The 26165-nt window shown below is 50.8% G+C and overlaps 3 protein-coding genes across 51 annotated transcripts in view; 1 reads left to right on the top strand and 2 right to left on the bottom strand.

Annotated features, from left to right (window-relative positions):
* Nucleotides 1-1180, bottom strand: part of LOC109458236 (uncharacterized) — a 136981-nt gene extending 135801 nt beyond the window's left edge. For 20 of the 39 annotated variants that reach the window (XR_016020410.1, XR_016020409.1, XR_016020411.1 and 17 more), the window contains exon 1: nt 286-1180. The gene's annotated coding sequence lies outside the window, so the exon portion shown is untranslated. The remainder of the gene's footprint in view (nt 1-285) is intronic. The other 19 variants (XR_016020413.1, XR_016020417.1, XR_016020418.1 and 16 more) reach the window with 12 other exon arrangements.
* A 1125-nt stretch (nt 1181-2305) lies between these two features.
* Nucleotides 2306-7257, top strand: POU3F3 (POU class 3 homeobox 3). 11 transcript variants are annotated; one of them, XM_088795975.1, is made up of 4 exons: nt 2306-2567; nt 2794-2854; nt 3462-3511; nt 3654-7257. In XM_088795975.1, exon 4 carries the CDS (start codon nt 4356-4358, stop codon nt 5829-5831), a length of 1476 nt encoding a protein of 491 aa, XP_088652101.1. In that variant the 5' UTR covers nt 2306-2567; nt 2794-2854; nt 3462-3511; nt 3654-4355; the 3' UTR covers nt 5832-7257. The 11 variants fall into 11 exon arrangements, with proteins under 11 accessions (XP_088652101.1, XP_088652096.1, XP_088652102.1 ...); XM_088795970.1 differs by having other exon boundaries at nt 3593-7257; XM_088795976.1 differs by having other exon boundaries at nt 2306-2657.
* A 6912-nt stretch (nt 7258-14169) lies between these two features.
* LOC109458238 (uncharacterized) lies at nt 14170-25865 on the bottom strand. Its single transcript, XM_088796346.1, has 5 exons — nt 25685-25865; nt 21687-22063; nt 20806-20938; nt 16107-16702; nt 14170-14317 (listed from the first exon to the last, which is right to left on the bottom strand). The coding sequence occupies exons 1-5, from the start codon at nt 25863-25865 to the stop codon at nt 14249-14251; spliced, it is 1356 nt and encodes a 451-aa protein (XP_088652472.1). The 3' UTR covers nt 14170-14248.
* Nucleotides 25866-26165: the final 300 nt, after the last annotated feature.

Here is a 26165-nt window from a genome sequence, read left to right as displayed (position 1 = left end):
CTTCCCGCCCCAACCCCCACTCCCAAAAAGTGCCTTTCTGTGGGAGCTTTCGAGTGAGTCCATCTTTTTATGTAATATTTTAGCAGGGCTGTTTTGTTTTGTTTTGTTTTGTTTTACTTTCCCCCCAACTCACTTTCCCTCCCTTCCTTCAAAACGTTTGTTCTGTGAACCCTCTCTTGTCCCAAGCAATAAAAATAAGCTCCCAAACCTAAAAGACCATACATAAACGGGAGAAAAGGGGGGGGGGGGAGAAAGCAGGGAAAGAAAATAAAAAAAAACACTTACCGAGCAAACTTCCGGGGTTAGACTTTAAAATAAAGATGTTTTATTATTTTTTTAATAAGGTGACTGGAGGGGGGGAAGGCATATTCTCAACTCCCCAGAACCGATGCATCCTTAGCCTTCCCTTTACACTGACTCCTCTAAGCCCAGCTCTCCACTAGTCTATTATTTTCACCAAAATATATGAAAATGTATGCAAATGAAAATCAGCACTAACTGTTCTCCCCTTGTTATATACTTTGGATTTTTTTTCCAGACAAAACAATCACACTCGCAAAGGGAGGGGGCGGGTGGGGTGGGGCTGGGGGGAGGCTGGGGAGCGACTAGAGAACTAAGTAGGAGGAAAGGGGGGTACGAAGGGGACAGACCTCGGAACAGAAGTGCATTTCTCTTACCGAGAAGCACAGGGTTTTGGGGGGCTTCCCATTCGCGCACACATACCCTCCTTGAAAAGAAAGAAAGTGGATCTGTTTGCAGAGGCGCTATCACGTTTCATCAGGCCACCTGAGACTGCTTTTGAAAGCGTGTACTGTGAAATTCATAGCAGTAATTTAGACAAAATCCTCACTGTATATTAATGAAAGACGGCCCCATGGCTCTGTTCCTATCCTCCCCATTCAGTGTAAACAAAACCACGAGACTCTCGGTTTTTGAGCCGGATCCAAGCAAAATCGGCAGGAAAGGAAAACACGGGGTGCGGGCACAGACTATTCAAACGTCTGCACCTGGAGATCTTAGATTTATTCAATGAAATCTGTGTTCCATCTTTTATATATACATATACGCATACATAAATATAAAAAGGAACCTTAGGGGGACCCAGAGGAAAACATCCGTGCTGTTTGGGGTTTGGTTACCGCTGCCTTTCAGATCTATGCCTTAGCAATAATGGTTTTGTTAAAACCTACCTACGATGATCTCTCTCCCCCGGCAAGCAGGAGCTGGACAAGATTCTACATAAATTCTACGCGTCTACTGTTAATCTGGAGATCACGCAAAAGCTGCGTAACTGCGGCTGGGCTCTCCGGCTTTAACTGAGTTCACCTAACTGGGCCCAGCAGAGGACTTGTTCCTGGGGAGGGAAGGGCAGCCCGGTTCACATTTTAATCGAAGCACAGCGGCGGCTCCGCATCCACGTCCAGGGCCGCGGCTCCAGCGCTCGCCGCTGGAGCTGGGAGCTGCGGGTCGCAGGATCAGGCTAGGGCGGCGGGCGCAGAGCGGGCGCACCGCAGCCGGGGTGCGGGGTTCAAGCACACGCACACTCATTAGGAACGATGTATTTATTGAATGTCCGACTTGGGTTAGTTCATTGGAAATCCCAGAGGAGGGTTCAATTTGCCCTTGTTTTCGTTGCCACTTTCTCTTTTTCCTTGGTTCGCTGAGGTTCCTCAGTGCAGCGTTTCCGCTTGGCCGCGTCCCCCACCCCCGCCTCTCCCGCCTACCCCGCGCACTCCCCCGCCCGTCCCCCTTAACTCTTTCAGCCGGGCTGGGGCTGAGAAAACATTTGTCGCCGCCAGCCTCATCCACTACGCCAACCCAATGGAGACAGAAAAGAAAGAAAAAGCACACCGTGCCTAAGAATAGAGAGCAAGCAAACCCCACCACTAATAACCACACTGAAAATATACATACATTATATATATATATATATATATATATATATATGCGCGCGCACACACATATACGCACACACACACACACACACACACACACACACACACAGAATGAACGGTGGAGGGCGCGGCGTGTGGATCCCGGTTCTTCAGGCCGGCTCCTGCTGGAACGGGAATTCCTAAAGCCACTGGGGTGGAATACACTTACGATATATGTATGGGGAAAGGTCGGCCTGATTGCTTTTCAAATACATCGCCTGCCTCCGCTGACCGGCACCCTCCAAACTCACAAGGGCACACACTCTACTTGCCTAAATCCCCGAGGAGGGAGGAGGGAGGAGGGAGAAGAGGAAGGAGGGGGAGCGAGGCAGAGGGGGGTGGGGGAGCGCAGCCGCGGCAGCTAGCGGTCCGTCTCGCACGCGCGGGCACCGCGCTGGTCCGGGGCTGCAGGTTTCCCAGATGATGGCATCCGAGAACTTAAACAAAGGGGGCCGCCGCCGGAGCGCAGCGGCTGCGGAAAGTTGCGGTGGCGGATTTCCAAGGAGCGTGGCCACGACCCAAGCTCTTGGCGCAGCGAGCTCCCCCTTCCCACCCCCGCCGAGACAGAGATGGGGGCCTGCTGGTGAAGGAAAAAGGAAACTTTGAAACCACTGGGGACACATCTGTCTATAGGTATTAGCGTGGATGGTGCATCCTTGCCGCGCGCTTTACAAATCTCTGGGATGGCGAGGTGGGGAGGGCGGCGACACCACGCAGTCCTAGGTAAGAGTGGGTAGGTTACTCTTTTTCATGATTTTTTTCCCCTCTTCGTTTTCCTTCTGATTCTCACCACCCACCCACCCCCAACTTCTTCCGTCACACCCTACCTTTTCTCTCCCCTTTCCTTCCCTCCTCCCAGACCTCTAAGCGAACGCCCAGAACCACCGAGGGGACGCCGACGACGCAGCCGGACACTAAGAGTTAAGATGCGGCGGTGGGGGTGGCGGGGGAGGGGCAGGGAGGAGAAAGTGGAGAGGGGGAGGGAGCCTGGGGGACGACAGATTTCCAGCATCTACGATGCTCTGCCTAAATTAAAAAGCAACCAATCGGAACGGCCGGAAGGGGGGCCTCGCGTCCTGAGCCAGTCATTCCGGGCCTGCCAATCACCCAGCGGGTAGCCAATCAGCGGGGGCCCTGGCGCTCGACTTCCTTGTATTTGGGAAAGTGTGGTGGTGGGTGCGCGCTCGCGGCGGAGGGTAAACATTCGACAGTCCCCGCTCTGAGAGGGAGGGACGGAGAGCGAACTGTCAGATCCGCGCGCGAGCAAGCCGGCGGGCGGGCGAGAGGAGAGAGGGAGGGAGAGGAAAAGTGAGAGAGGAAGAGAGAGCGCGAACGAGGGCTGAGAGCGAGCTCCCGCGGCAACTCCGCTCCGGCAGGGCCCGCGCCAGCGCCGTCCGCGCGCCCTACGAGCCGCGCAACGTACCCACTGGAGTTGGTTGTGTATCCAGGATCCCCTATATGCACACACACCCCTCCATCTCCACCAATGCACTCTTCTTCCTCCTCCTCCTCCTCCTCCTCCTCCAGACAACCGCTGGGAAAAAAATAAAACACCAACCCCAACCTTCAGCAACAAGGTAACAGAGCCATTCGACCTCATTTTTCTCCTGTTCCATTTTTTTCCTTGTTATATGTGTTTCCTCATTTCTGCCCAAAAGGAAAGATGTCGCCTCAGACTGTGACTGTTGCGAGGAGAATGAAAAAGGACTCTTGTTTCAGAGGTAACCAAGAGCTCCGGCAATAGCAACTTCAGAGAAATGCACCGTCGCAAGAAGTTTTCCTAGGACACAACAAAACTTGAAGGGACCGGACGGGGACAGCAGGAGCCAGCATCACCACGCCTTCAAGGACGGGAAAAGTTTTACGACTCCGAGGGACAACGCGTAAAATGTGTTCCTGAGGACAAGGACAGCGGCCAGGGGAAGGAGCGGGCGGCTGCAGGCTGTCCCCAGTTTGGTTCCGGAAGCGAGGGACGGCTTCTTTCTTTGTTGTCTCCCGTGAGATCGCCGCTTAGCAGGTGGAGCGAGCCCCGCGCCCGGGCCGGTCCGCGCCTGCCCGCCGGGACCGCAGGAGGAGCGGGACCCGACGCTCCGGCCCCGCGCCCCACTGGAGCGAGCCGAACGCGCCGGGGCTGGGGGGCGGCCACGACCCCCCCTGAAGGGGGTGGCCACGGAGCGCGCCCCGAGAAGCGAGCCCCCCTCCCCAGAGCGCTGCGGCTGCGGCCGCGGCTGCTGACCGAGGCCGGCCGGCGACCCCTGCGCCCTGCCGAGTGGCCTTGCAGCTGCTGCCGGGGCCGCGGCGGCGGCGGCGGCGGCGCGGGGCCGACAGGGGCCCGGGGCGGGGGAGTGGGGGGAGGGGCGGGGGGCCGCGGCGGCGGCGGCGGCGGTGGTGGCGGCGGTGGGGTGGCGGGAGCGGAGCGGCATGGCCACAGCGGCTTCTAACCCCTACCTGCCGGGGAACGGCCTGCTGGCGGCCGGCTCCATCGTCCATTCGGACGCGGCGGGCGCCGGCGGCGGTGGCGGTGGCGGCGGCGGCGGCGGCGGCGCGGGGGGCGGCGGCGGCGGCATGCAGCCCGGCAGCGCCGCCGTGACCTCGGGCGCCTACCGAGGGGACCCGTCCTCCGTCAAGATGGTGCAGAGTGACTTCATGCAGGGGGCCATGGCCGCCAGCAACGGCGGCCATATGCTCAGCCACGCGCACCAGTGGGTCACGGCCCTGCCGCACGCCGCCGCTGCCGCCGCCGCCGCCGCCGCCGCCGCCGTGGAGGCGAGCTCGCCGTGGTCCGGCAGCGCCGTGGGCATGGCCGGGAGCCCCCAGCAGCCGCCGCCGCCGCCGCCGCAGGGCCCCGACGTGAAGAGCGGCGCCGGACGCGACGAGCTGCATGCGGGCACCGCGCTGCACCACCGCGGGCCGCCGCACCTCGGGCCGCCGCCGCCGCCGCACCAGGGCCACCCCGGGGGCTGGGGCGCCGCCGCCGCCGCCGCTGCCGCCGCCGCTGCCGCCGCCGCCGCCGCGCACCTCCCGTCCATGGCCGCGGGCCAGCAGCCACCGCCGCAGAGCCTGCTGTACTCGCAGCCCGGGGGCTTCACGGTGAACGGCATGCTGAGCGCGCCCCCGGGGCCCGGCGGCGGCGGCGGCGGCGCAGCCGGCGGCGCCCAGAGCCTTGTGCACCCGGGGCTGGTGCGCGGGGACACGCCCGAGTTGGCCGAACACCACCACCACCACCACCACCACGCGCACGCGCACCCGCCGCACCCGCACCACGCGCAGGGCCCCCCGCACCACGGCGGCGGCGCGGGGCCAGGGCTCAACAGCCACGACGCGCACTCGGACGAGGACACGCCGACGTCGGACGACCTGGAGCAGTTCGCCAAGCAGTTCAAGCAGCGGCGCATCAAACTGGGCTTCACGCAGGCCGACGTGGGGCTGGCGCTTGGCACGCTGTATGGCAACGTGTTCTCGCAGACCACCATCTGCCGCTTCGAGGCCCTACAGCTGAGCTTCAAGAACATGTGCAAGCTCAAGCCGCTGCTGAACAAGTGGCTGGAGGAAGCGGACTCGAGCACCGGCAGCCCCACGAGCATCGACAAGATCGCGGCGCAGGGCCGCAAGCGCAAGAAGCGGACCTCCATTGAGGTGAGCGTCAAGGGTGCGCTCGAGAGCCACTTCCTCAAGTGCCCCAAGCCCTCCGCGCAGGAGATCACCAACCTGGCCGACAGCCTGCAGCTCGAGAAGGAGGTGGTGCGGGTCTGGTTCTGCAACCGGCGCCAAAAGGAAAAGCGCATGACGCCGCCTGGGATCCAACAGCAGACGCCGGACGACGTGTACTCGCAGGTGGGCGCCGTGAGCGCCGACACGCCGCCGCCGCACCACGGGCTGCAGACGAGCGTGCAGTGAGGGCTGGGGCGCTGCGACGAGAGGGCCGCCGCCGCCGTTTCCGCTGCCGCTGTCACCACCGCCACCGTCCCAGCAGCCCAAAGACCGGCATGCAGGCCCTTGGAGGAAAAAAAGAGAAAGAGAGACGAGCCGAGGAGACATTTTTTGAAACCCAAGGAAGGAGGGGCAAAACAAACAAGCATAATAAATACCCAGACGGTTTTAGATACATATATAACAAACAAAACCGGAAGAGAAAAAGGGGGCGATCGCGAGATCTCGTTTATACTGTGGTGGTGTTTCGTTTTTGGTTCCTGTTTTTGTTTTTTAAAGAAGGGTGAAGATGCCCAGCGCACCAAACCTGCACTCGGGAGGTCTTTCCCATCCTCACAAGTCCCACAAGGCGAAGGTGGACAGCACCTAGCACCTGCCTCGTCCTCTCCTCTGAAAAAAGCGCCCCTCCCTCCAAGGGCTGCCTAAAGTGACCCACCCGAACTTTCTTTCCTGGGAGCCACCTGAAAGAAAGCACAGGCACCGGGTTTAATCAGGGATGACTCTGTGCTCCGGAACCCTGTTCTTCTTGGCCATATTAAAGTCATTTCGGGACAAACTGACTATGAAATGGGAAGGAGAAAAAAAAGGTACAGTCTCCAGCAAAAACAATATTCACAGCTTCTGAAATTAACAAACTGAAGAGCAAAGCCAAAAGAAAAAGAACATGTTTTCTCCAAATAACCTTGGAAATAATAGCATCACGAAAGAACAGAAGGATGAGCAAGGGGACGGACATACGCCCGTCCGCCGAGCAGTGAGAGAGGCCGGACCGAGCTAGGGCGCTGGCGGGCGAACTGGGCACAGAGCGAGGCCTGGCCACCAACCCCGGCTGCAACGGCTGTCACTCGGTTGGCGATGCCTAAAGATTCCACCGCTAATATTTTTTTTATTAATATTTTTAATTTTTTATTTCTGGACTGACTCAGATAAAGGGATTTAGAAAGACTGAGCACCAGCCGCTGCACTTCTTGGACTTCGCTCCTCAATCTGTTGCCAACTTTGATTGAATGGGTGCTGTGGATGTGATTATATAATACTGCCATTTCCAAGCAGTGTTTTTGGTAGGTTTTAATAAACAGACTTTTCAAAAGACGGCAATATAGAATTGTTAGATCCGTTGTTGATCTAAAAATATTTGCTTTATATTTTCATTAAATGACTTCTTTTAATATTTTATTCAGAATACTTATGAACTGCTGCAAAACGGTAATTTATTTTTCCCCAGATCTTGTATTACGTGTTTTTTTCAGACGAGCACAAATCAAAATGAAATGAAAATATGGACAGTTGTTAGGTAATAAGGGTATCTTTTGATGTGATCATTTGATTGTAATTTAATTTGAGTAGTGATTCCGTAAGAGCTGATCGAGAAAATAAATTTGTTAGAATGAAATAGTCTGTGTCTGATGCATAAACACTGTGTGGGAAGAAAAGAATTCTTTAGAAAATATTTTTTTACTAATGCAAATCCTTAAGTGATAGTGCTGAGGAAGTGAAGTCGAGCCTTCTCCACCTAAGGTGTATTTGGAAATCTAGAGTAAAGGACAGACATGCCAGAAACCGCTAGTACTTAAACTTAGTAGTCATTCCTTGGTAAACTGTAAATTTCGCAATATTTTTCTCTCCCTTAATTTTAGTGGGTGTTTTTAGTGTTTTTAGGGGAGATTGTCTAAATACTGGTACTTTTCTTGGGGATACCTGTGTCCTTTACCATCTTTATCAGAAGATTGGACTACATCACCAGTAAAAATGTGCCAACTCCTTATTAATAGTTAATACAGAGCCCCCCCCAAAGTTTAGCCTCTTTATCTTCTCATCCCCCACCATATTGCTGTCTCTTTCCTCTTTTTCTGAAGACTAATAATTGTGAAGAATAGCTTACAAGTCTATAAAATATTTTATATCGATTACTTCCCATTAATAACTATATGTAATTAAGTTTAAATTATTAAGCTGATTTTGATTTTTTTGTTTTGTTTGCTTTTCCTGTAATTAAGACTGTAGTTCTAAAATCCTGAATATGGTCCACACTGCATAACCCTCTGTGATTACCAGCTCAGACATAAGATTCTACATTTCTGTGTTTCGGTCTTTCCCTCGTGTGATTCTGTAATTTCTTTAATGGTGCTGGGGGTTTTAGCTTTTTGGATCACTCCTTAGATACACCCTGCAGAGTGGTCACATTTATCATGTTAATGTATCAATATTTACAATGTGGGAAAATGGAAGTGTGATGCCTCAGGTTGTGAGTACTGAAGACGCGAAAGTCTCTGCTTCATTGGGTCCTTTCATATTGTACTTTTAAAAAAGTATTTTGGGGTGATAAAGCAGTGATTTTTATAGATTAATTTCCCCCTAATCTCATTTAGCTGTCATTCACTTTTTGCCTTCTTCTCTCATCTCCACTTCCTCTCCCTATGATATCGATGCAGGGGTTAAAAACCCCGGAAAACTGTGAGAGCAACAAGGAACGGTTATTTCTTCCAGACAGACCCTGTGTCACTTTCATAAATCAAGCCCAGCCAGATGGCCGTGTATTGGGTTGCATTATTTTAAACACCAAATCGTACTAAAAATCACAATCATTTTGATTTGTGAAATCTGAAAAAGGCCATATTTATTAAACAGAGAGAAGAAAAAAATGAAAACAAGAAACCACAATTTACTTTTCTTGGCTTTCTTGTTTCCCTATTTCTCTTGCTGTTGTAATCACTCTGCCCCGCAAATTTACAACCTGGAGTGGGGGGTGGGGTGAGGACAAACTTCATCATTTTTTGAAGGTCTACAGGGGCAAGCAAAGAAGGCCTTATTGGAAAGCTGAGGATTGGGTGTGGTTTTTTTTTTTTATATGGTGGATACTACTGGCATGTGAGGTGAACTCCTGTTTTCCCTACAGGAATAGTAGTGGTTGATTAGACAGAGAATGGGTCTATTTAAAATTTTAGGAGCTATTTGCTTACTTGATTTGGCTGATGACAAAAGAGCTACCATTAGATTTCACACTGTTTTCTATTAAAAAGAAACCTTTGCAGATTACTTTGAAAGAAGCCCTGACTTAGTGGTAACAGAGTAACTTTTAATTGGGGTATCTGGGAAAGCAAGACCATTTTATTTCGTTATTTTGCATTTTTAAAAGTGAGCTAATGCTTGCACTCCATATTTTTTTAAATCAACCCTTTGAATGTATTTACAAAATTAAATTCATGGTTAAAAACAAAAGAGAGCAGATACAACTGAGAGGTTTTGTGCTAAGGCTGATACTGTTACACACGTAAATAATGAAAATATTGTTATATATCACCAGATCTCTTTAATGAATTTGGTCATTGTGTTCCTTTGCAGAGCAAGTGTCTTGTGCTTCGTAAAGTGCCCATTTGTTTCCTCCATTTCCATCCACCCCCTCCTCCCCTTCCAACCCAAAGGAAAGTGACAAAGTTCTGTTCCATCAATCTGGCTAATCCCAAACTAGGCCCATTTATAGTTTGTAGTCGGTCCCCTGTGGCTTCTGATCCGTTGTCCAAGCCTCAGTCATCCCATTCACCCAACGGTCTTCCCCTGCAAGTCTGGGCGATAAATCATTCAAGGTGTATTTAAAATAGTCACTTTGCTGTTGTTGCTCTGCCTTTTATTTTTCTTTTTTGAGTACTTAGCCAAGGACTACTTCTTTGTTCCAAAACAGAACTGTTCATTATCGATCTTAGGGAGTCCCCCTGCTTCCCTGTAGCCTCCAGTGTTTGCTCATTACCATGCTCATAATCTGTTTTGTATGAATGGTTTTCAACATTCAGAGAATAATTGGTTCTAATATTAAATGCAGTATATACGATTGATAGTTTTATCGATAAGTGTACTATTTTAAATAATTTTAACAATTAAATTTGTTTTTTAAATTATATATTTGTAAAGTATTTATCCTGTTGGAAGCAACAATATACTGTTGTATTTATTCGTTTATTTTTGTAATAAATGATCAACCTCTTCAAGCTAAATCAAAAATGACACTTTTATATATTTATACAAAATGCATTTTAAGAGATGGGCATATTTGCACCAATTTGTATGTAAATAGAGTAAGATCCATCAATAACGTGTAGCTTTCAGGACTAAATTGAAGGAAGAGACATTCTCTCCACATGGAGTTTAGTTTGCCCAAGTTCCAGGGTAATTAATCACACTCTAAAATGGATGCAACAAGTATTGGCACTGTATGCAGGCTTGAAATTAATTATTTAGGAGGTGGACCTGGTTTTTTTCAAGGCAGAAGGATAGAAATTAAAGAATTCTTTCATGAAATGCACGTGGCTGACTGGACCGATTAGAACAGATGCTATGTATCAGTGATAAAACTTAATACCTGGCTGTGTTCAGACTTCTATCCTGGGGAAGGGTGTTGAAAGAGAGTTCAGACTTTGAGGTTATCAGTGACCAAGAAACAAGGTGATGTAGAAAAAAGAGTTGTGTTATTTTTTTTGCGTGTTTTTAAAAAATATAGTCCTCTTAAAATGGCTGTGAGTGAAGAACCTCTTTCTCCTAGTCCTGTTCCTGACAGCATAAGCAGTCAGTACAGGTGGTGATGTTGTTTGTAAGAGTGATGTGTATGAAGCGTGGGGGCCACCTGTCCAGCTCTCCAAGTTCTGTAGGTCTCTTGATCATCTCAGTTCCTCAGGCGGCTGGTCTGAGGGCCTGAAGGTCACCCACGTGACCTCCCGGCCGCGGAGCCCCACCATGGGCTTGATCTTGATTTCAATAAGGAAATCAGAGGGCTCTGGGTTTGCCTCCTGAACTTTCCAGTCCAGGAGAGGAAATCGTGCGGAGGCTGGAAGAGATGGATGGGGGCGGGGGCAGCGGAGATAGCAAGAGGGGTACTTGTGTAATCAGATTCTTTGATTTTGTTAGCCTGGCTCATGGCCTATTAATTAGATTACTCTTTCATTCTTGATTTCACATCCGTGTTTGTTCCTGCATCCTAAAATGTGGGCGCGAGCGTGGCGAGCAGGAGCCTATGATGTCACTGCCGGCCAGCGGCGGCCTCCTGGCCTTCTGGAGGGTTGTGGGCTGAGTTCTTTATGAGCCGGGTCTTCCTCAAGGAAGAGCCGGCTCTGGAAGTGACCTCAGAGGGGTCTGGGCAACTGGCCTTCTTGCAGTGACACGATGTGTGAGCCTGTGTGTGTGTGTGTGTGTGTGTGTGTGTGTGTGTGTGTGTGCGCTAGCGCACGCGCGCGCGCGCCTGTGTGTGCAGGTGAGGGGAGGGGTCTGCAGAAAGTCGCAGCCTGGTCTCTCAAGCTCTAGGGACGCAGAGGGCTTGCTCAGGTGCAGGGCCTGCCTCACATGGAAATGGGAGATCAGAGGAGCGGAGAGGAGGGTCCTTCTAAGGACCTGGGGCAACGGCCGCCAGAAGCCCAGCTTCTGTCGGGACTCAGGGCAGGGCCCGGCGGCGAGGAGGTGGCGGGCGCGGTGGGTTGGCCCGATCCCTGCTTGGCCTGGCCAGGCCTTAACAGCTGGCCAGTCCCACAAGTTGTTTTCCTCGTGGCGACCATTCAGGAAAACGCAGGATCCTTTCTCAAAGATTTAAATTTCGCGGATGAATTACCATACAGCGGTTGCTTAGCAACTAAATTCAAGCGGGGCTAAGAATATGCAAGCTTTTTGTATTCTCATTAATAAAAATGCCACTCTGACACAGCAACCCGACTTTGGATCACTGCAACTTCTGTAAAAGCTGTAGGAGAATACAAACCGATCCTGCCATTTAATTACAGATCAAAACGGCTTGAAACGCGATGTTTTGTTCATCTATCTTCCTAAAAGCGATGTAAAAATAACGGCTTTTCAAGAGCAGTAGTAAATTTTTTTTTAATAGAGTTGTCTGTCGGGGTTACTGATAATTGTCCGATGAAACCTTTTTAAACACAGGTGGAAATGTTCCTTTTCAGCAACATTTCTACTTTTCCCCCTCAGTGCACTATTCTCTGAGCCTCTTCTGGTTTCCAGCCTAATAATAACAATTACGATTATTCTGGAAATACTCTGGCCTTGGGAGCCCTAGAGACTACAAGGGTTCCCGGTTGGCAGAGCAATCGACGAAGCCGGTGGCTGCAGATAACCTGAAAAATTGAGGACCGACAGAATAGAAAGTTGTGAAAGTTTTCTTGGAAGGTTGGGGGAGTTGCTGAGCTTGGTGGACTCAGGTTGCAGAGGTTCTGACGCTCATCCTCTGAACGCAGGTGGGAAGTAAAGGCAGAAATGCCTGTCGACCTCTGCTCCACGCTGGCGGATTTTGCGTCCTGGGGTCCAGCCTCCTCTGCCAGGGAACTCAGTTGCCGCCTCCCTCTGCTCCGACCGTGGAGATCAGAGGGCTGAGTACAGGGCCTGCTGCCCGCCTCTCTGAGCGCCACCTCCTCGCTGCCCCAGCCCTGGAGCCCTGGAGCAAAAGTCAAAACGGAGCTGGGCCCTCTGAGTCTTCAAAGACTGACCCAGCCTAGACACCGGAGCCTGGGATTGCCATAAGGGGGGCAATCTGAGTCTAGCCCCAAGGGTGCAGCGCAGGGAAGGGGTTGTGCTGGTCAGAATGTGCCCGAATGTGTGGGTGGAGGGGGGAGCAGGGGTCAACCAGGACTGGCCTCGCGTGCGTGTCGGCCGCATTGTTTAGGAATGCGCCGAGGTTTCGGAAACTGGCCTGTGGAGCCGGGGCAGGGCGGGAGGAGGCCGGCGGCTTTGTGAAGTTTCGGCCGCATGCTCTGCGCGCCTTAGCGATCTGCATGGAGATCTTGGGGAGTCCGAGGCACCTGGCCCGCGCACCTCTGCTGACCGCCGACCGGGAACTCCAGCGTCCCGCGAACGCTAGGGTGGCAGTCAGGGCTCCTCCGCGTCACGTTCACCTCCCGCTCCCGGTCCCCGCCCAGGGACTGCGGGCCCCGGGCGTGCGCAGCGATGCTGAGCCGGAGGTGGGCAAGCGCGGGCGGCAGGTCGGTGCCCAGTCCACGCGCCGAGAAGATCGCGCTACGGCTTCGCTTTTGAAGCTGCAAAAGGAGGCCGTGGTCAGCTGTAGAAAGATCCACGGGTAAAACTGAAACTTTCCAGATTGATTCCAGTAGCATTGCCAGGGAGCCTCCCCCCTTCGCTCACACTTTGGCAAAAGTGAGAACTTTAGACGTTCAGCCTGGAAGGGGAAGAACGATGAAACCCCCTCCCCCGCCCCAACTAATTCCATTTAACTCGATTTCCTTCTAGTGAGTACCAAAAAAAAAAAAAAAGTGGAAATCAAACCATACGTCGAATATTTGTCGTATTAAGGGCTCCAGAGGCATCCAAGTTCGGTTTTTGGTAAAACGGACATAATAAACAGGAAGCCATTTATTTACAAATATAATTGTCCTAGACTAGCCGCATTCCATGTACGTAATTCATTAATGGAATTCGTTCCTTTTCCTCCCTTTGGAAAGAGAAATTTTAGCTTTTAAACATAGCTGGGTCTTGGGGGAGGGGAAGGGAGAGTGGTTAATTTACCTGTTCCTAGAAAAAGGAGCAAGGGTGTCTGGCCAATTCCTGTCTGTGGGGATGTTAAACAGTATAAAATAACCATTTACAAGACATAGAGAGGTTTGGGGTGTTTTTTTTTCTTTTTCACTCTTCAGAAAATATGTTTGTTGGTCATGGTTGCAGTCACCAGAGTTGGCCAACAGAAATGCGCTGGTAATATACCCTTAGTTGGTGTGTGAGTGTGTGTGTGTGTGTGTGTGTGTGTGTGTGTGTGTGTATTGTGTGGTGTGTGTGTGTTTGTGTGTGTGTTTGTACATGGGAACAGAACTTACATTTAAATAACTTGAGCTGGCTGGGACTATACCAGAATTTTATCTGTAAAACTCACTTAGTTGCCATAGTTTTAGAAATGTCTGTGGAAATGTGCCTGCTGCCCTCCCTCCCTTCTGAGAGGAGTTATATGCTAGCTCTTGGCTTCCTAGTTACCAGTATAAGCCAGTATCACTTACCTGGAGAACCTGAGTCTAGTCTTTTTTAATTCTAGAAGCTTTCTCTAACTGAAACCCCTTCCCCTGCAAGTTAGGAGAGAAGAGGAGAAGGGCGTTGTTTGGGAGCGTGCTGTCCAGGGGAAGGCAGAACCAGGTGTGAATCTGTAGGTGACCCGTTGAGTCCTGAGTAAACATCAGAAGCACAGGGCACACCTGAAGTATGTCTCGGGCTTTGTGAGTTCCCAGTACAGGGCATGTTTACGAAGGACAGAAAGAATGGTAACTGCTGCCCACATTTCATTGCTGTAGCTACAAAATAACAGGAAGGACACTGAGAGGAAAGCAAAAATATCTTTTTAATACAAAAACAAAAGGACAATGGATGTTCTGATGAAGAGCTTCCTGGGAAATCACAGGTTAATTCTGTCCTCCAGGACTGCCTCTCCGCAGAAGGCAAGCCCATTTAGCCGGCTGGAGCATTGCACACTGAAATAGAATAGATATTCATTTTCAAAGAGCTCACCTTGTGCCAGCACTAAAATAAAAGATGCCAGAACCTGCCACTGTCAGTCTACCCAAGTTCAGACAGGGCTACTTCGTCGAGGTGGGAGTAAGGGCCAGGCAAGTTTGTTCCACTCAGACCGTTTAAGAATCTCCAGTGGAGAATCTATTTTTGAATCATATTTCCAAGGTTGAAAACCCTCCAGCAGAGCCTAAAAAATATTTTTTAATTAAATAGGACTAATCAGAAAGTATAGTATCACCCAGAAACTACTAGCTTGGTCTCAAGTATCTGTAACTTACAATAGGGGAAAACCCATCCATGAACAAAATAACATCTACAAACTATTCTTAATGAACATTTTTGGGGAGAAATCTTTAAAAACATTCTCAGATAATGCTATTGATTATACTTTGCACTCCTCGATGATTTTTTCCAAACAGGGCTTTAAAAATGTTTCAAACCTGAGAAATGTCTTTAACTCTCCCAAGAACTATTTAATAGTTGTCAGGGATGTTTGTAACAAGAGAGGGATGCTAAGCGAGTAAGTAGCCTTGAGTCCAGTGAGGTCTGGGGCAGTGGAAGTAGTGGGTTCTCAAAGGCCCAGGCTGCCTGCACCTAAAATGGGCTTTCTGCTTCTCAGTGAGGAGGGGCCAGCGGAGATCAGCACCATTTACCTAGGTACCTGATCCCACAGGCTTTCCCCTATTTATCAAAGAGGAAGAAATGAAAGTGAGGGGAGAGAGACCAAAAGATGGGTCAGTTACCTATCCCCTTTGTTCCTGGGCCTTGAGCTGGGGCTTCAAGGAGGGAAATAAAACGCCCCAGGGAATGAAGCCTTCACCTCCTTTTGCATCACCCTGACACCCCACCCCCACCCCACCCGGGTCAGAAAACCTTGTGCTGGCTGATTTGGAGCAAAATGGTAACTTGAGGACTCCCTGTGTTTGTTACATAACATACAGAGCCTTCTGCAGGGAAGTGCTCATATTTGATTTTTCTCCTAATGACTATGTGCAGGGAGAATGGCCCAGAAAGAAGGAGTGAAAAGAAATTAAATAAAAAGAAAAAACTATGGGTGACCGTGTAGCCATATGTGACGATGCATGTCAGCTTCTGTGCATGAAGACACTCCTTTCTTGCCCCTCCTGTGCGCCAGAGCATCCTCCGTTAAACACCTTGCCTAGGGCTGTACTTTGGTTTAAGAGGAGTCAAACCTAAATGGGGGCTGGGGGTGTGCAGTGTAGCCCCGGAAAAGTGGGACCTGGTTGCCCTGTATCCAGTAGGAGCCAAGTGAGTTCAGAGCTGTGTTATCCTCACCCTGCTCTTCTCAGAATCCCCAGATCCTTACTGTGGGAGGGCAGGTTACCCCTACCCATGCGCCCTGTTATGCCCACCCAGTCACCCTTGCTGGTGGCCAGAGAGCCAGCAGCAGGAGTCCGCCGCTGCAGCAGCCGGAGGTCACATTTAGAAAGCCTTTTCTTCGAAGAGAACCTGCCCCAAAGGCGAAGGCGGTGCAAACTGTTCATTTGCCCCAAGCACGAAGGGGAGATGGTAACAAAGAGAGAAGTATTTTGCAGGAGGGGATCTGAGCAGGGCAGTCATTAGGGCAGATCACCGGCACCAGACCCTCTCCGCAGTGGGGAGTGAAGGAGGAAACGGGAGGGTGGTGGAGAGGCCCGAGAGGGGGAGCTGCTGAGGGCGTGCAGGCTGACAGAGCTGTAACAAAGGATTCGTGCAAAAGTAGTACCAAAGCTCTTTAAAGGATCACACCTTACAGGCCTGTCCCCAGCTGCCGGGGATAAAGTCCGTTGACTGTTTCCCTGGACTCCGTAGACTTGCCCCAGCTGTCAATGGTGCAGGGCTCGCTGGCAGGCCTCTCAGCCTTGGCCCCTGTGCTCCTGCAGCCGCCGCGGGCTTGGGTGCATGGCTGTGCCTGAGTCGATGGCCTTGTCTGTTCTTCAGGCAGCTGCCCGGTGAGGCGGTGGTCTTTTGGGGCAGCATACTTGCCCCTGTGGTTGGCCGGGGGAAAGGTCGTGGGCTGCAGTCTGGGCCTGGAGATGGAGGCCCAGAAGCATGCCACAGGCCTCCCTGGTGGGCGAGAGGAAGCGCGTTGGGGATGGCGGGGTCTGTCACCATGGTTTTTGCGAGGAAAGCAAGCAGGACACTGTGGAAAGGGTGCCCCCAGCATGCGCTGTTGGGGTGCTCACAGCGGCTACATGGGCATTTCTCCTCCGCCTTCGCTGAGCTCTTGGAGCACCTCAGTTCCTCTGGCCCCTCTACCCCACGGGCAGGGAAGCCTGGTGGTGACGCAGCATCTGAGTGCAGCCGCGGCCTCCAGTCGGTGGGTAGGAATTGCACTGTAACACCTGAGGACAGGAAGAATTGAGACGCAGGCAGGAGAGTGTGTGGGTGGTGAGGGGCCACACCATAATGACCCATGACTTTGCCCTAATGCCCCAATAGGTTCCCCCAAGACTCTGGTACAGCTCCCACCTCCCTCTCTGAGTTCATGGGAGAGGTATTTCTCTGGGAACTTAGGGCTCAGGAGTGGGGCTCAGTGCAGGCCTTCAGGAAGTGAGAAGCTCAGGGTCTGCCAGTTCAGGACTAGGAGTAGATGGAGGAATCCATCAGGCAGAGGTGTCCCTCCACTGGTGACAAACCGGCTGAAGAGGACAAAACTTTGGGATGGGGTAGAAGTGAGTATAAAATCTGGTCAGTGACTAAATGCTCTACTTCACAGTGTTCCTTTTCTTTAATTCTGCCCAGGGCAAGCCCCTCAGAGTTGCTGCAGACCCAGGCATCCAACTGCCTGCACCCACCCTGCCAGGCCTTCTAGCCCCCTCACCACCCCCTCTCCAGTTGCCCAGAGCAGACAGTCTGCCAAAGCTGGTGCAAGCCCTCAGGCCAGGCATGCAGTGCCCTCCCCAACTCCCCCCACCCCTGCTGGCCTGGGCTGGGCTGGGCTGGGGCTGCCATCTCACAAATGGACCCTTCGGTGGGGCCTGCTCAGAAATTCCAGCCAGCCAGCCCAGCATGGCAGAGAGGGCTGGAGGCCTTGAGTGACACAAGCGCCTACCCCTGGCTACATACAAGTGCAAATGAGATGCATTTTGGCTGATCAGTCCACTGTATTTTATGCAACTTAATGTGTCTATGTCTTGTCAACTCTTCTTGTCAGGAAGAATAGCAAAAAATTTTAAAAAGAGTTTTTTTTGTGTGTGATTTCCAACTGCAAATGCATCCAGGGAGATGGGGTGAGAGTGGGGACAGGATGGCTTGCTGACACAAACAACAGTTTATAAACCCTCCTAAAATGCAAACTTAAGCCACAAAGAAGAAACGAAAAAGAGGTGGGGGTGGGCTGTGGTTGCTGACAAGAAACCTTGACAAAACTAGGTGGATTCTGGCTGGGAAAAGTTTAAAGCCATAACACATTTTTTTTAGAAACAAAATTCATTTGTATTTACTTGGGTGCAGGGGACAGATCAGCCTCCATCTCCCAGCTTACCTGACATGTTGAACAACGTGTAGGGCTGCTTGGTGGTGGTGGTGGTGGGGGTCTCAGGAAGTTCACCAGGAGGAAAGAGGTTTTCTGACACCATGTAGGCCCTATCTGTGTTCGGGTGCTGGCTCTCCTCTCTTTATATCTCAATTTCCAAACAAATTGTAAGTGCAGGAAACTGGCCTCCAACTCTCACCAGATCTCCCCACCAGGTTTCCTCAGAAAGCAAGTCTCTCAGACCTAGGTGGTGATGCCGGCCTTAGTAAGGTAAGGGGTCGGATGGAGGGGAGTGGTGGTAAGTCTGAAGGACCAAAAGGCTTCTGGTGTTCTGCCCTAAGCCACCTCCCTAGGTTCACAGTGCACTTTGGTAGAGCTCTGGTGTTTCAGCTCAGAGCCTGAGAACTGCCCCAGGACAGCCAAAGAGGACCACAGGACCAGCTCCACTCTCTACCCCCGCCCCTCCTCACAGGTATTTGCTGTTCTGGGCTTGTCTGCCCAAGAAAAGGGAACAGTGGATTTTCTCAGCCCAGTTCCCAAGCCCTGCCCCTCTCCCCCATGCCAGGCTTAGTGGTAGGCAGAGCCAAAGTGCTGGGAGTTAGCTGAACTGTGTGTCAGCCTCTGGTCCTCTCTTTCATGGGGTTCTCAGAGTTTGCAGGGCATTTGTTCTCGGGGTGCCTCTGGGTTCTTAGGGACAGCAGGGAATTTGCTGTTGACATCTGAAGCTGTCCGGTTCATAATATCTGCCTCTGGGGTTGGCTGCCCACTCGAAGAAGCTGTAGTAGCTTTCTGGTCAGGACTCAGGGTCTTACATAGGTTACTAACAGGCAGAGGCTTGTATCTAGGGTAGCCACTGACTACCCCAGGGAGAATACCCCAGGCCCATTTTACTCAGGTAAGGTTTTTCAGGTGAGGATACCCTGTTACCTGTGCCATCCTGTTACCTGTGGAGGATTCCTTCTCTGCGGTATTCTTTAGATGAGGTGTGAAATGCCCTCACTGCTGAGCAATTAACGCTAACAAAATATTATGGGGGGGGGTGATGTGCTTCACATCTAGAGTAGGGGCCACTTAGTACTTTAAAACTACCCAAACTTTTACACTGCTTAGCGGAGACGTTTGTTTGTCCCAAGCAGCTCAGGTTTCTGCCATGCAGCCTGGGCATTTCCATACCAGCCTGGTGAATACATCAGAACCAGATGTGTGCTGCTGCTGCTGCTGTTGCTGCTGCTGCTGCTGTTGCTGTTGCTGCTGCGGGTGTCCACCCAGGAGCTGAGGTTCTGGGGAGATGTCCCCCACAAAACAGACTTCAAATTCATTGCCCTAACGTACTCAGTGTTCTGACAGGCCAGTATGAAGGGCTGAGCTATGGGGCACTGAGCAGAGGTAACCTACACCCAGATGAATTGCCGGGTCCTCCCACTGCTGGGGCCCTTCGCTGTCTGCTTCATGTTGGCTGACCAGAGCTCCTGCAAGCTGCCCTCTCCTCTCTTCTTGCTATGGACTCCCAACAGTGATTCATTCCCTCTCTTCCTCCCTGCTTCCTTCTCCCATCCCAGCGGTGAGCATGGATTTCCATTTGGGATAAGAAGGGTTGTTAATAAAGAAGCAGTGCAGGGTGGCAAACCATCTTCACTAATAAATAAATCCAGCCACAGTAGCCTTTACACCAACGGACTATATTCACTAACCTTTTCTTTTCAGTCACCCATCCAGTGGCCAAAACCATTTTAACCCATAAGCAAACAAGACATTTAAAAGTGTAGACCAAGTGCCTACTTTTCCTTTGCTCCCCTGAGTTGACCATGCCTCACTGCCTCGCCTCCCAGCTATCCCGATATCCATACCCCAACTGAAGATTTAAAACACTTCCTTAAAATCTTCTGGGGTTTTCAGCATTAACAGACTACTTGGAGAGAGAAGGAACCCTCCCCACCCCAATTCTGCATCCAAACCAAATACGTTGTAACCACCACCATTAATTACACTTTGCATACTTGACATGCTAGCAATGTAGATTCCATTATTTACCAGAAGCAGTAATAAACTTTACTGGAAGAAATAAACTGAACACTGACCGTGGGATACCTACTGGAAAACTCTCTGAAAACTTCATCTTATCTTCTTACCTCCTTTATTGGGGTGATGTGCTATAAAAATCTTGGATAGCAGAATTTTAAAACAGCTTGATTACCTTAAGTAGTGTTGGAGTCCTCAACACCAATCACTAGTAATAAAGTCACTAATAGTCACAATTGGTATTTAATTGCTTGATGTGATTGTGGATTTATTCCCCACCCGATTTAGTTTCAGAGGGAAGTACAGGTGGTTCAGAATCAGTAAACGGAAGGCATTTGCAGGCAACTTTTTCACCAGAAGGGGAAGTACTTTTGTTATATTTGCAGACATGTGTCTCACACATTTTTTTTCCTGTTTTTTGTAAACTATCTAAGAATAAACATTACAGATCTGGGTTTTAATTTATCCAGATGGGATCATACAGTACCTAGGATTTTTTTTTTTTAATATGCTGTAGAATTGAGGACACATGGCTGCTGTTCACACGGAAAGCAGAAAAGAAAGTCAATGTGAAAGCAGAAAGAACTGAATCGCTAGTGGAATCGAATATCTGAGCAAGTCCACTTGATTCCTTCGCAGGAAGAGGGTGAGCGGTTGCGACACAAAGTTTCCCTGGGTCTTTTAAGAGGGACACCGCGAAGCGGGCCAGACCTTCGCACCTGCGGCCGCTCTGACTCTGGGTGGTGCGACCTCTCTGCCCCGATCAACCCCCGCCCCCCGCCCAACACACAGACTCCTCTGTGCTGGCGCTCCGCGTTCCTTCCAGCCTGGCACCGCTTTTCGGAACCTACCGGAGAACTTCCTCTGCCAGGGTGCCGTCCGCCTCTTGCCTTCGCCCTCCCTCTCCTTGTCCCCTGCTCCTCCTGCCGGTTCCCCGCGTTCTGGACTCACCCAGAGCGGTCCTTCCACTCCACACCCGGACAGGAAACCAGCTTCGGTCGGGGCACCATTTGAAACTGCCTTTTATCAATATCACCAAAGTCAAGAGCGCACACTTCAGACTCTGAGCTCCGGAGCCTGCTTCCTGCAGAAAACCGGGGATCGGGGGAGGGCGGTTAGAAATCCTCAGGCCAACCGCGACTCCAGCTTTCTTACGGAAATGACCGCCAAGGCCGCTCTCCCGGAGCCCGGCTCCCGGACCTCGGTCCTGCCAGCCCCTGGTTGTCCCTGGCCCTGGTTGTCCCTGTCCCTGGTCGCAGCGCTCGCTCTGAGCCGGGACCGCCGCGCGCGGGGCCGGGCCGGTGGGCTCCCCTCCGCCCGCGCGCCGGGCCGCGCTCAGTATTAAATATTCATAGAGACCGCTACTTTCTTAAAGGAGAATCTACCGCGCGGGAAACTTCACAGTCAAGGGGACGCACAAAGGAAGGTCTCTGTTCCTGCATATTCCCGAGGTTGGGGAGATGCAGCCCCTCTCCGCTCAGTGTCCGCTTGGACTGACATTAAGGAGAGTACTGGAGGAAGGGATCATCTTAGCGTTAAGTGACTTTTCTTAGAGGATGTGGAAGAAGCGATGGACTTGGCGGAGGAGAGAAAGCTTGCCCCCTGATCCCTAGATAGTTATTTTCAAACTAGCTCTCGCATCTTACACCCTAGGGTCTTCAGGGTCTTTTTGGTTTTTAAAAAGGAGACTGTCCGACATCCCTCAGGCTCCACCGGCATTGGGGGCAGCAAGAAAGTTGGCCCTGTGTTGTTGGAACCCACGCACGCCCTGAATTTAGTAATCCTTACCCTGAACAACAGTTTCATTTGAACGATTAAAACAACAACCACACCTTCACCTGTCCCCGTCTCTCAAAAAGTGAGCCCTGTTTGTGGCGGCAAGTCAGGGCGGGAAAGGGGGCTGCAATGAGCGCGTTATCGAGGCTCCTGTCTGTGCCCCAGTTCTCGCCTCGGCGCGTCCCTGAGCCCTCACTCCCGCGCCCAGAGGCCCCGCGGTCAGCCGGCGTCAGCTTCCCCAGTCCGCAGCCAGCGCTCGGCTCCTCCCCGGGGAGCGCGGCCAGGGCCCCCGGCGCGAGCAGAAGTGGGAAGAGGGAGGGCAAAGGCGAGAGTTCTGGGCTGGCCGAGCAGAGGCCCGCCAGGGAGTGCGTCCCCGCCGGGGCCCGGCCAAGCCGTGATGGGGCCACGCATGGTGCCAGGGTGACGCCGCGCCCTGACAGTCATACACACTCACACTCACACTCACACCCGCGGTTCTTTTTGTTCAGGGCCAGGCGCACTTTCACAAGTGGTTAGAAAGTCTTGGGCGCCATCTAACGGGAGCAGCACAAAGTTGATGACGGGTGGAGCTTACGACCGAAGAGGCGCGGGTGTCAACGTGGAGGGCCCTCTCCCCTACCCTCTTCGCACTCCGGAACTCGTCACCCCCTTCACACCAACACACAACACACACACGTTTGGGAACTCAGGAGTCCCCCGAAGCCCGTCTTCCCAGGGGCCAGGTAGCAGCGCCTGCCTGCCAGCCTGGAACCGTCCCCTGCACCCCTGTCCTCTCCTCCCTTCCGAGTAACCCCAGGCCACCGAAGAGGAAGGATAGTCTTGCACCTGCCTTCATAGGGCCCTGGTGTCATTCAAGCTCTCTCTTGTTCCTTTTGGCCTGTGATGGAAAGTCCCAAGTAGTGCCAGGTGGTCGTAGGTGTTTTCCAAAAGGAACAGCTACCTAATGAAGAGGTCTGTTGTCAAAGAAACTTCCAGAGGGATGGGGAAAGGAGGTGAAAAAAGATAATGGTGGAGAAACAGGAGAAGGGCCCAACTGAAAGATTTGGTCTTTCAGTGGCCTAAGTGTCTCCGGAGAGGGAAGGATTGGGTTCTCAGGAAACTGGGTGATGCTATTGAGGAGCCTGACACGTGGTGATGCCCAGGAGGGGCTTCTGGAGGAGGAAGAAAGTCCAGCGCAGGAAGGGATGGAAAAAATGGACCCACCTACCTAGAAAGTGGGCTGGAGCTTGAGAAGGCCTCCTCTGAGGGTTCTAGGCCATTGTGAAGGCCAGTGGTCATAGGAGATACACATTTGGGCCTTGCACTCTTGTCAGCTCAAGGCAATCGTGCAGTGTGGGAAGGTAGCAGAAGGGTTGGTGTTTCTGACCAGCGGTGAAACAAGGATGAAAATGGAGGAGAAGTGCCAGTCAGGCCCAAACCACCTTCTCCTCACACCTGAGCAGCTGCCATCTGTCATGCTGTTTAACAGTGTGAATGGGTGACCTATCTCCATGCCTCCAAGCAAAAGGCCAATGGCAGAGACGGTCTGTGGGCAGTCTTAGACACCTGGTAGTTGGCCCTGGTGATGCCACCAGAGGTGGCTGGGCTGGAGTCTAGATTCCAGGGGAAAGCAGTGGATCTCCCCAGTCTAGGCCCAGAGTTGTTGAAGGACTGAGAGCCTTCTGCCCTGGTCTCTCGGGTTTATAAAATGGAGATTAGAATGCCTGTTCCTCCCTCAAGTATGTTACGAGGGCAAAACATGAAGTCAGATACTGTGTTTCCCCAAAATTAAGACCGGGTCTTATATTAATTTTTGCTCCAAAAGACTCATTAGGGCTTATGTTCAGGGGATGTTATACTGAAAAATCATGCTAGGGCTTATTTTCCAGTTAGGTCTTATTTTCGGGAATACATGGTAACTACACATTAGTTTATTGTTGTAAAATACACATATAGCTTCCTAGCTTAACCATTTTTCAGTGTAGAGTTCAGTGGCATTAAATACGTTTGCATTGTTGTATAACCATCACCACCACCATCACACAGAATTTTTCATCTTCCCAAGCTGAAACTCTGTACTCATTAAATACTAACTCCCCACTCCCTCTTACCCCAATCTTTGGTAACCACCATTCTTCTCTCTGTCTGTATGAATTTGACTCTAGGTTCCTCATGTAAGTGGAATCATACAGTGTTTGTCCTTTTGTTTCTGGCTTATTTCACTTAGCATAACATCCTCAAGGTCCATTCATGTTGTAGCATGTGTCAGAATTTCCTTCCTTTTCAAGTTTGAATAATACTCCATTGTATTTATAGACCACATTTTGTTTATCCATTCATCCATTGATGGGCACTTGAGTTGTGTACACCGTTTGGCTATTGTGAGTAATGCTGCCGTGCACATAGATGTACAAACATCTCTTTGAGATCATACTTTCTTTTGGGTAATCACCAAAAGATTACCCATGCTGGATCAGATAGTAAATCTACATATAATTTTTTGAGGAACTTTCATACCATTTTCCATAGTGGCTGCACCATTTTACGTTCCCAACAGTGGTACACAAGTTCCAATTTCTCCACATCCTCACCAACACTTGTTATTTTCTGTTTTGTTTTTTGAAATAACAGCATAATGGGTGTGGAGTGGCATCCAATTGTGGTTTTGAAACAGTTTTTTAAGTGTAAATATAAAACATAATGAAATAAGACTAATAGAGCAAATTAACTACAGGTTTAGCAGAGTCGAAATAACCTGATTACTATTTCAAATCTCTGATCTTTAATTTTTGAGTCCAGTTCTATGAAAAAGGGAAAGAGGAGAAATGGCCCAGAGAGAGGGGCGCCCAGAACCAACGCTGTTTCATGATCATGTTTTGGCCTTTCTCTAATCCAAGCTGGAAAATCGAGGGACTATATAGTTTCAGTGAATCTATTCCTTTCTTTATTTCCAAAGGGAGACCAGAGAGTCACCCTCTCTTAAGCAGAGGGGAGAGAGAAAAAATTGTGTTTGCCTTCTTCCTGGATTCATTGATTTATTCCAATTGAAAGAGAAGCTAGTGTCCCAGACATTTGCTGTGTGGACTGGTCGAAATCTTTGAAGTCCTTTTTCCTAGAAAGGGCTTGAGAACCAGCAAATACGTAAGCAGCAGCGAGGCCCCTTGTTTGGGAGCTATCTCACACGCACAGCATCCCTCTACCTCCTTACGTGGCCCTATTGCCTGGCAATCTCAGGTCAGCCTTATTTAATAGCTATGTGTAGAGTATTTACAAAGTGCTCTATTATCCTTTCTTCTTCTTTTTTATATTCCAGCCTGGGGAAGCAGGTTGGTTTCCTTTTCCCCCACACATTAAGTGAAAATATCCAGAGTGGGCACAAGGTAATAAATGGAAAGGACTGTGGTGACAAGGTCATGGCCGAGGCTCCTAGCCTGAGCTTTTCCTTGGCCCACTGAACCACACTGTTTCTTTCATGTGACAGGAGGGTTGGCACAGGACAGAGATGGGAGAAACCAGAGCAGCAGGCCTTGGCAGAGACCTCAAACTCCCTCCTGCCAGCAGGCAGACTTTTCACTTGCTGAACTGCTGAAGGTCAGTGATGTTTAGCTCTTTGGGATTCAGGGGTGTGGAGGAAGGCAGCTGGGAACCCCCTTTGGGAGGGGGTTTGTGGAGGCAGATCTTAGTACCTCAGCTCCAGTACTTGGCTTGCCCTCCTCTTTAACTGCTGTGTCTGCTCCCCAGAGAGGACTTACTTCACATCAGGAGCTCCGTAACTTAAGACAAAAGAAAAAATCACTACTGTGACACACGCTCACACACAATCATTTCCTCTTCTCTTGTTAAAGCTACTTCCATGTGAAAGAGAAGATGCAGAAGAATTACCCTTCTGGGGGGCTCTGGGGCTGGGAGACCTCTCAGTATTCTGAAAGGGCTTTGTAGTGTTTGGATGCAAGCCATTTGTTTCTAGAGAGAATTACATTGGGTAGGAGCTCGTTTTTTCCATTTGCAATGGCTTATTAAGTATAAGCATCTCTCTTCTCTGTTTATTGAGTGATTAGCTCTCCCTCCAACTGACCCTGCCAGGGGACATAGCCAAAGTCTATCCTTACCACACAGTTAACCTGCAAAATGTCCTTCCCGTAAACCCAGAGACCACAGACAGGGCTCGTGCTTAATTCTGGTGTCTTATTTTTATAGTCTGCAATAAGGATCTCCACTGATGACACAGTGTGCACTAATGCCACCCATATTTCCATGGTTTCAGTCCAGTCCCAGTGTCTCCACTGTGAAATGGAATCTATCTCTATCAGAGGCAAGCCAGCATTGTGCCCTCTGCATGTGGCTTGGCTGGGAGGCTATGGTCTCATGGCTCAATTGCTGTCACTGGATCTTTTCTAATTTGTACAAGGACCCTTCCAACAGAAGACTGTCCTTCCTGGCCTCATGGGACTTGACAAGGATTAAAGGAAAAGGCTCCTTCGAGCACCTGGATGCAAGCAGCTGAAAAATCAGGAAACTTGTAAGCAGCAAAGATTAACCAGCTGATTGGTAGCTGG

This window comes from Rhinolophus sinicus, chromosome 2 (assembly GCF_057876585.1).
Source record: "Rhinolophus sinicus isolate RSI-liver-muscle chromosome 2, RSI-T2T, whole genome shotgun sequence".
In the NCBI taxonomy this organism is placed as follows: Eukaryota; Metazoa; Chordata; class Mammalia; order Chiroptera; family Rhinolophidae; genus Rhinolophus; species Rhinolophus sinicus.
Note: the sequence above shows the minus strand (reverse complement) of the source record. Positions and strands in the feature narration are given on the sequence as shown.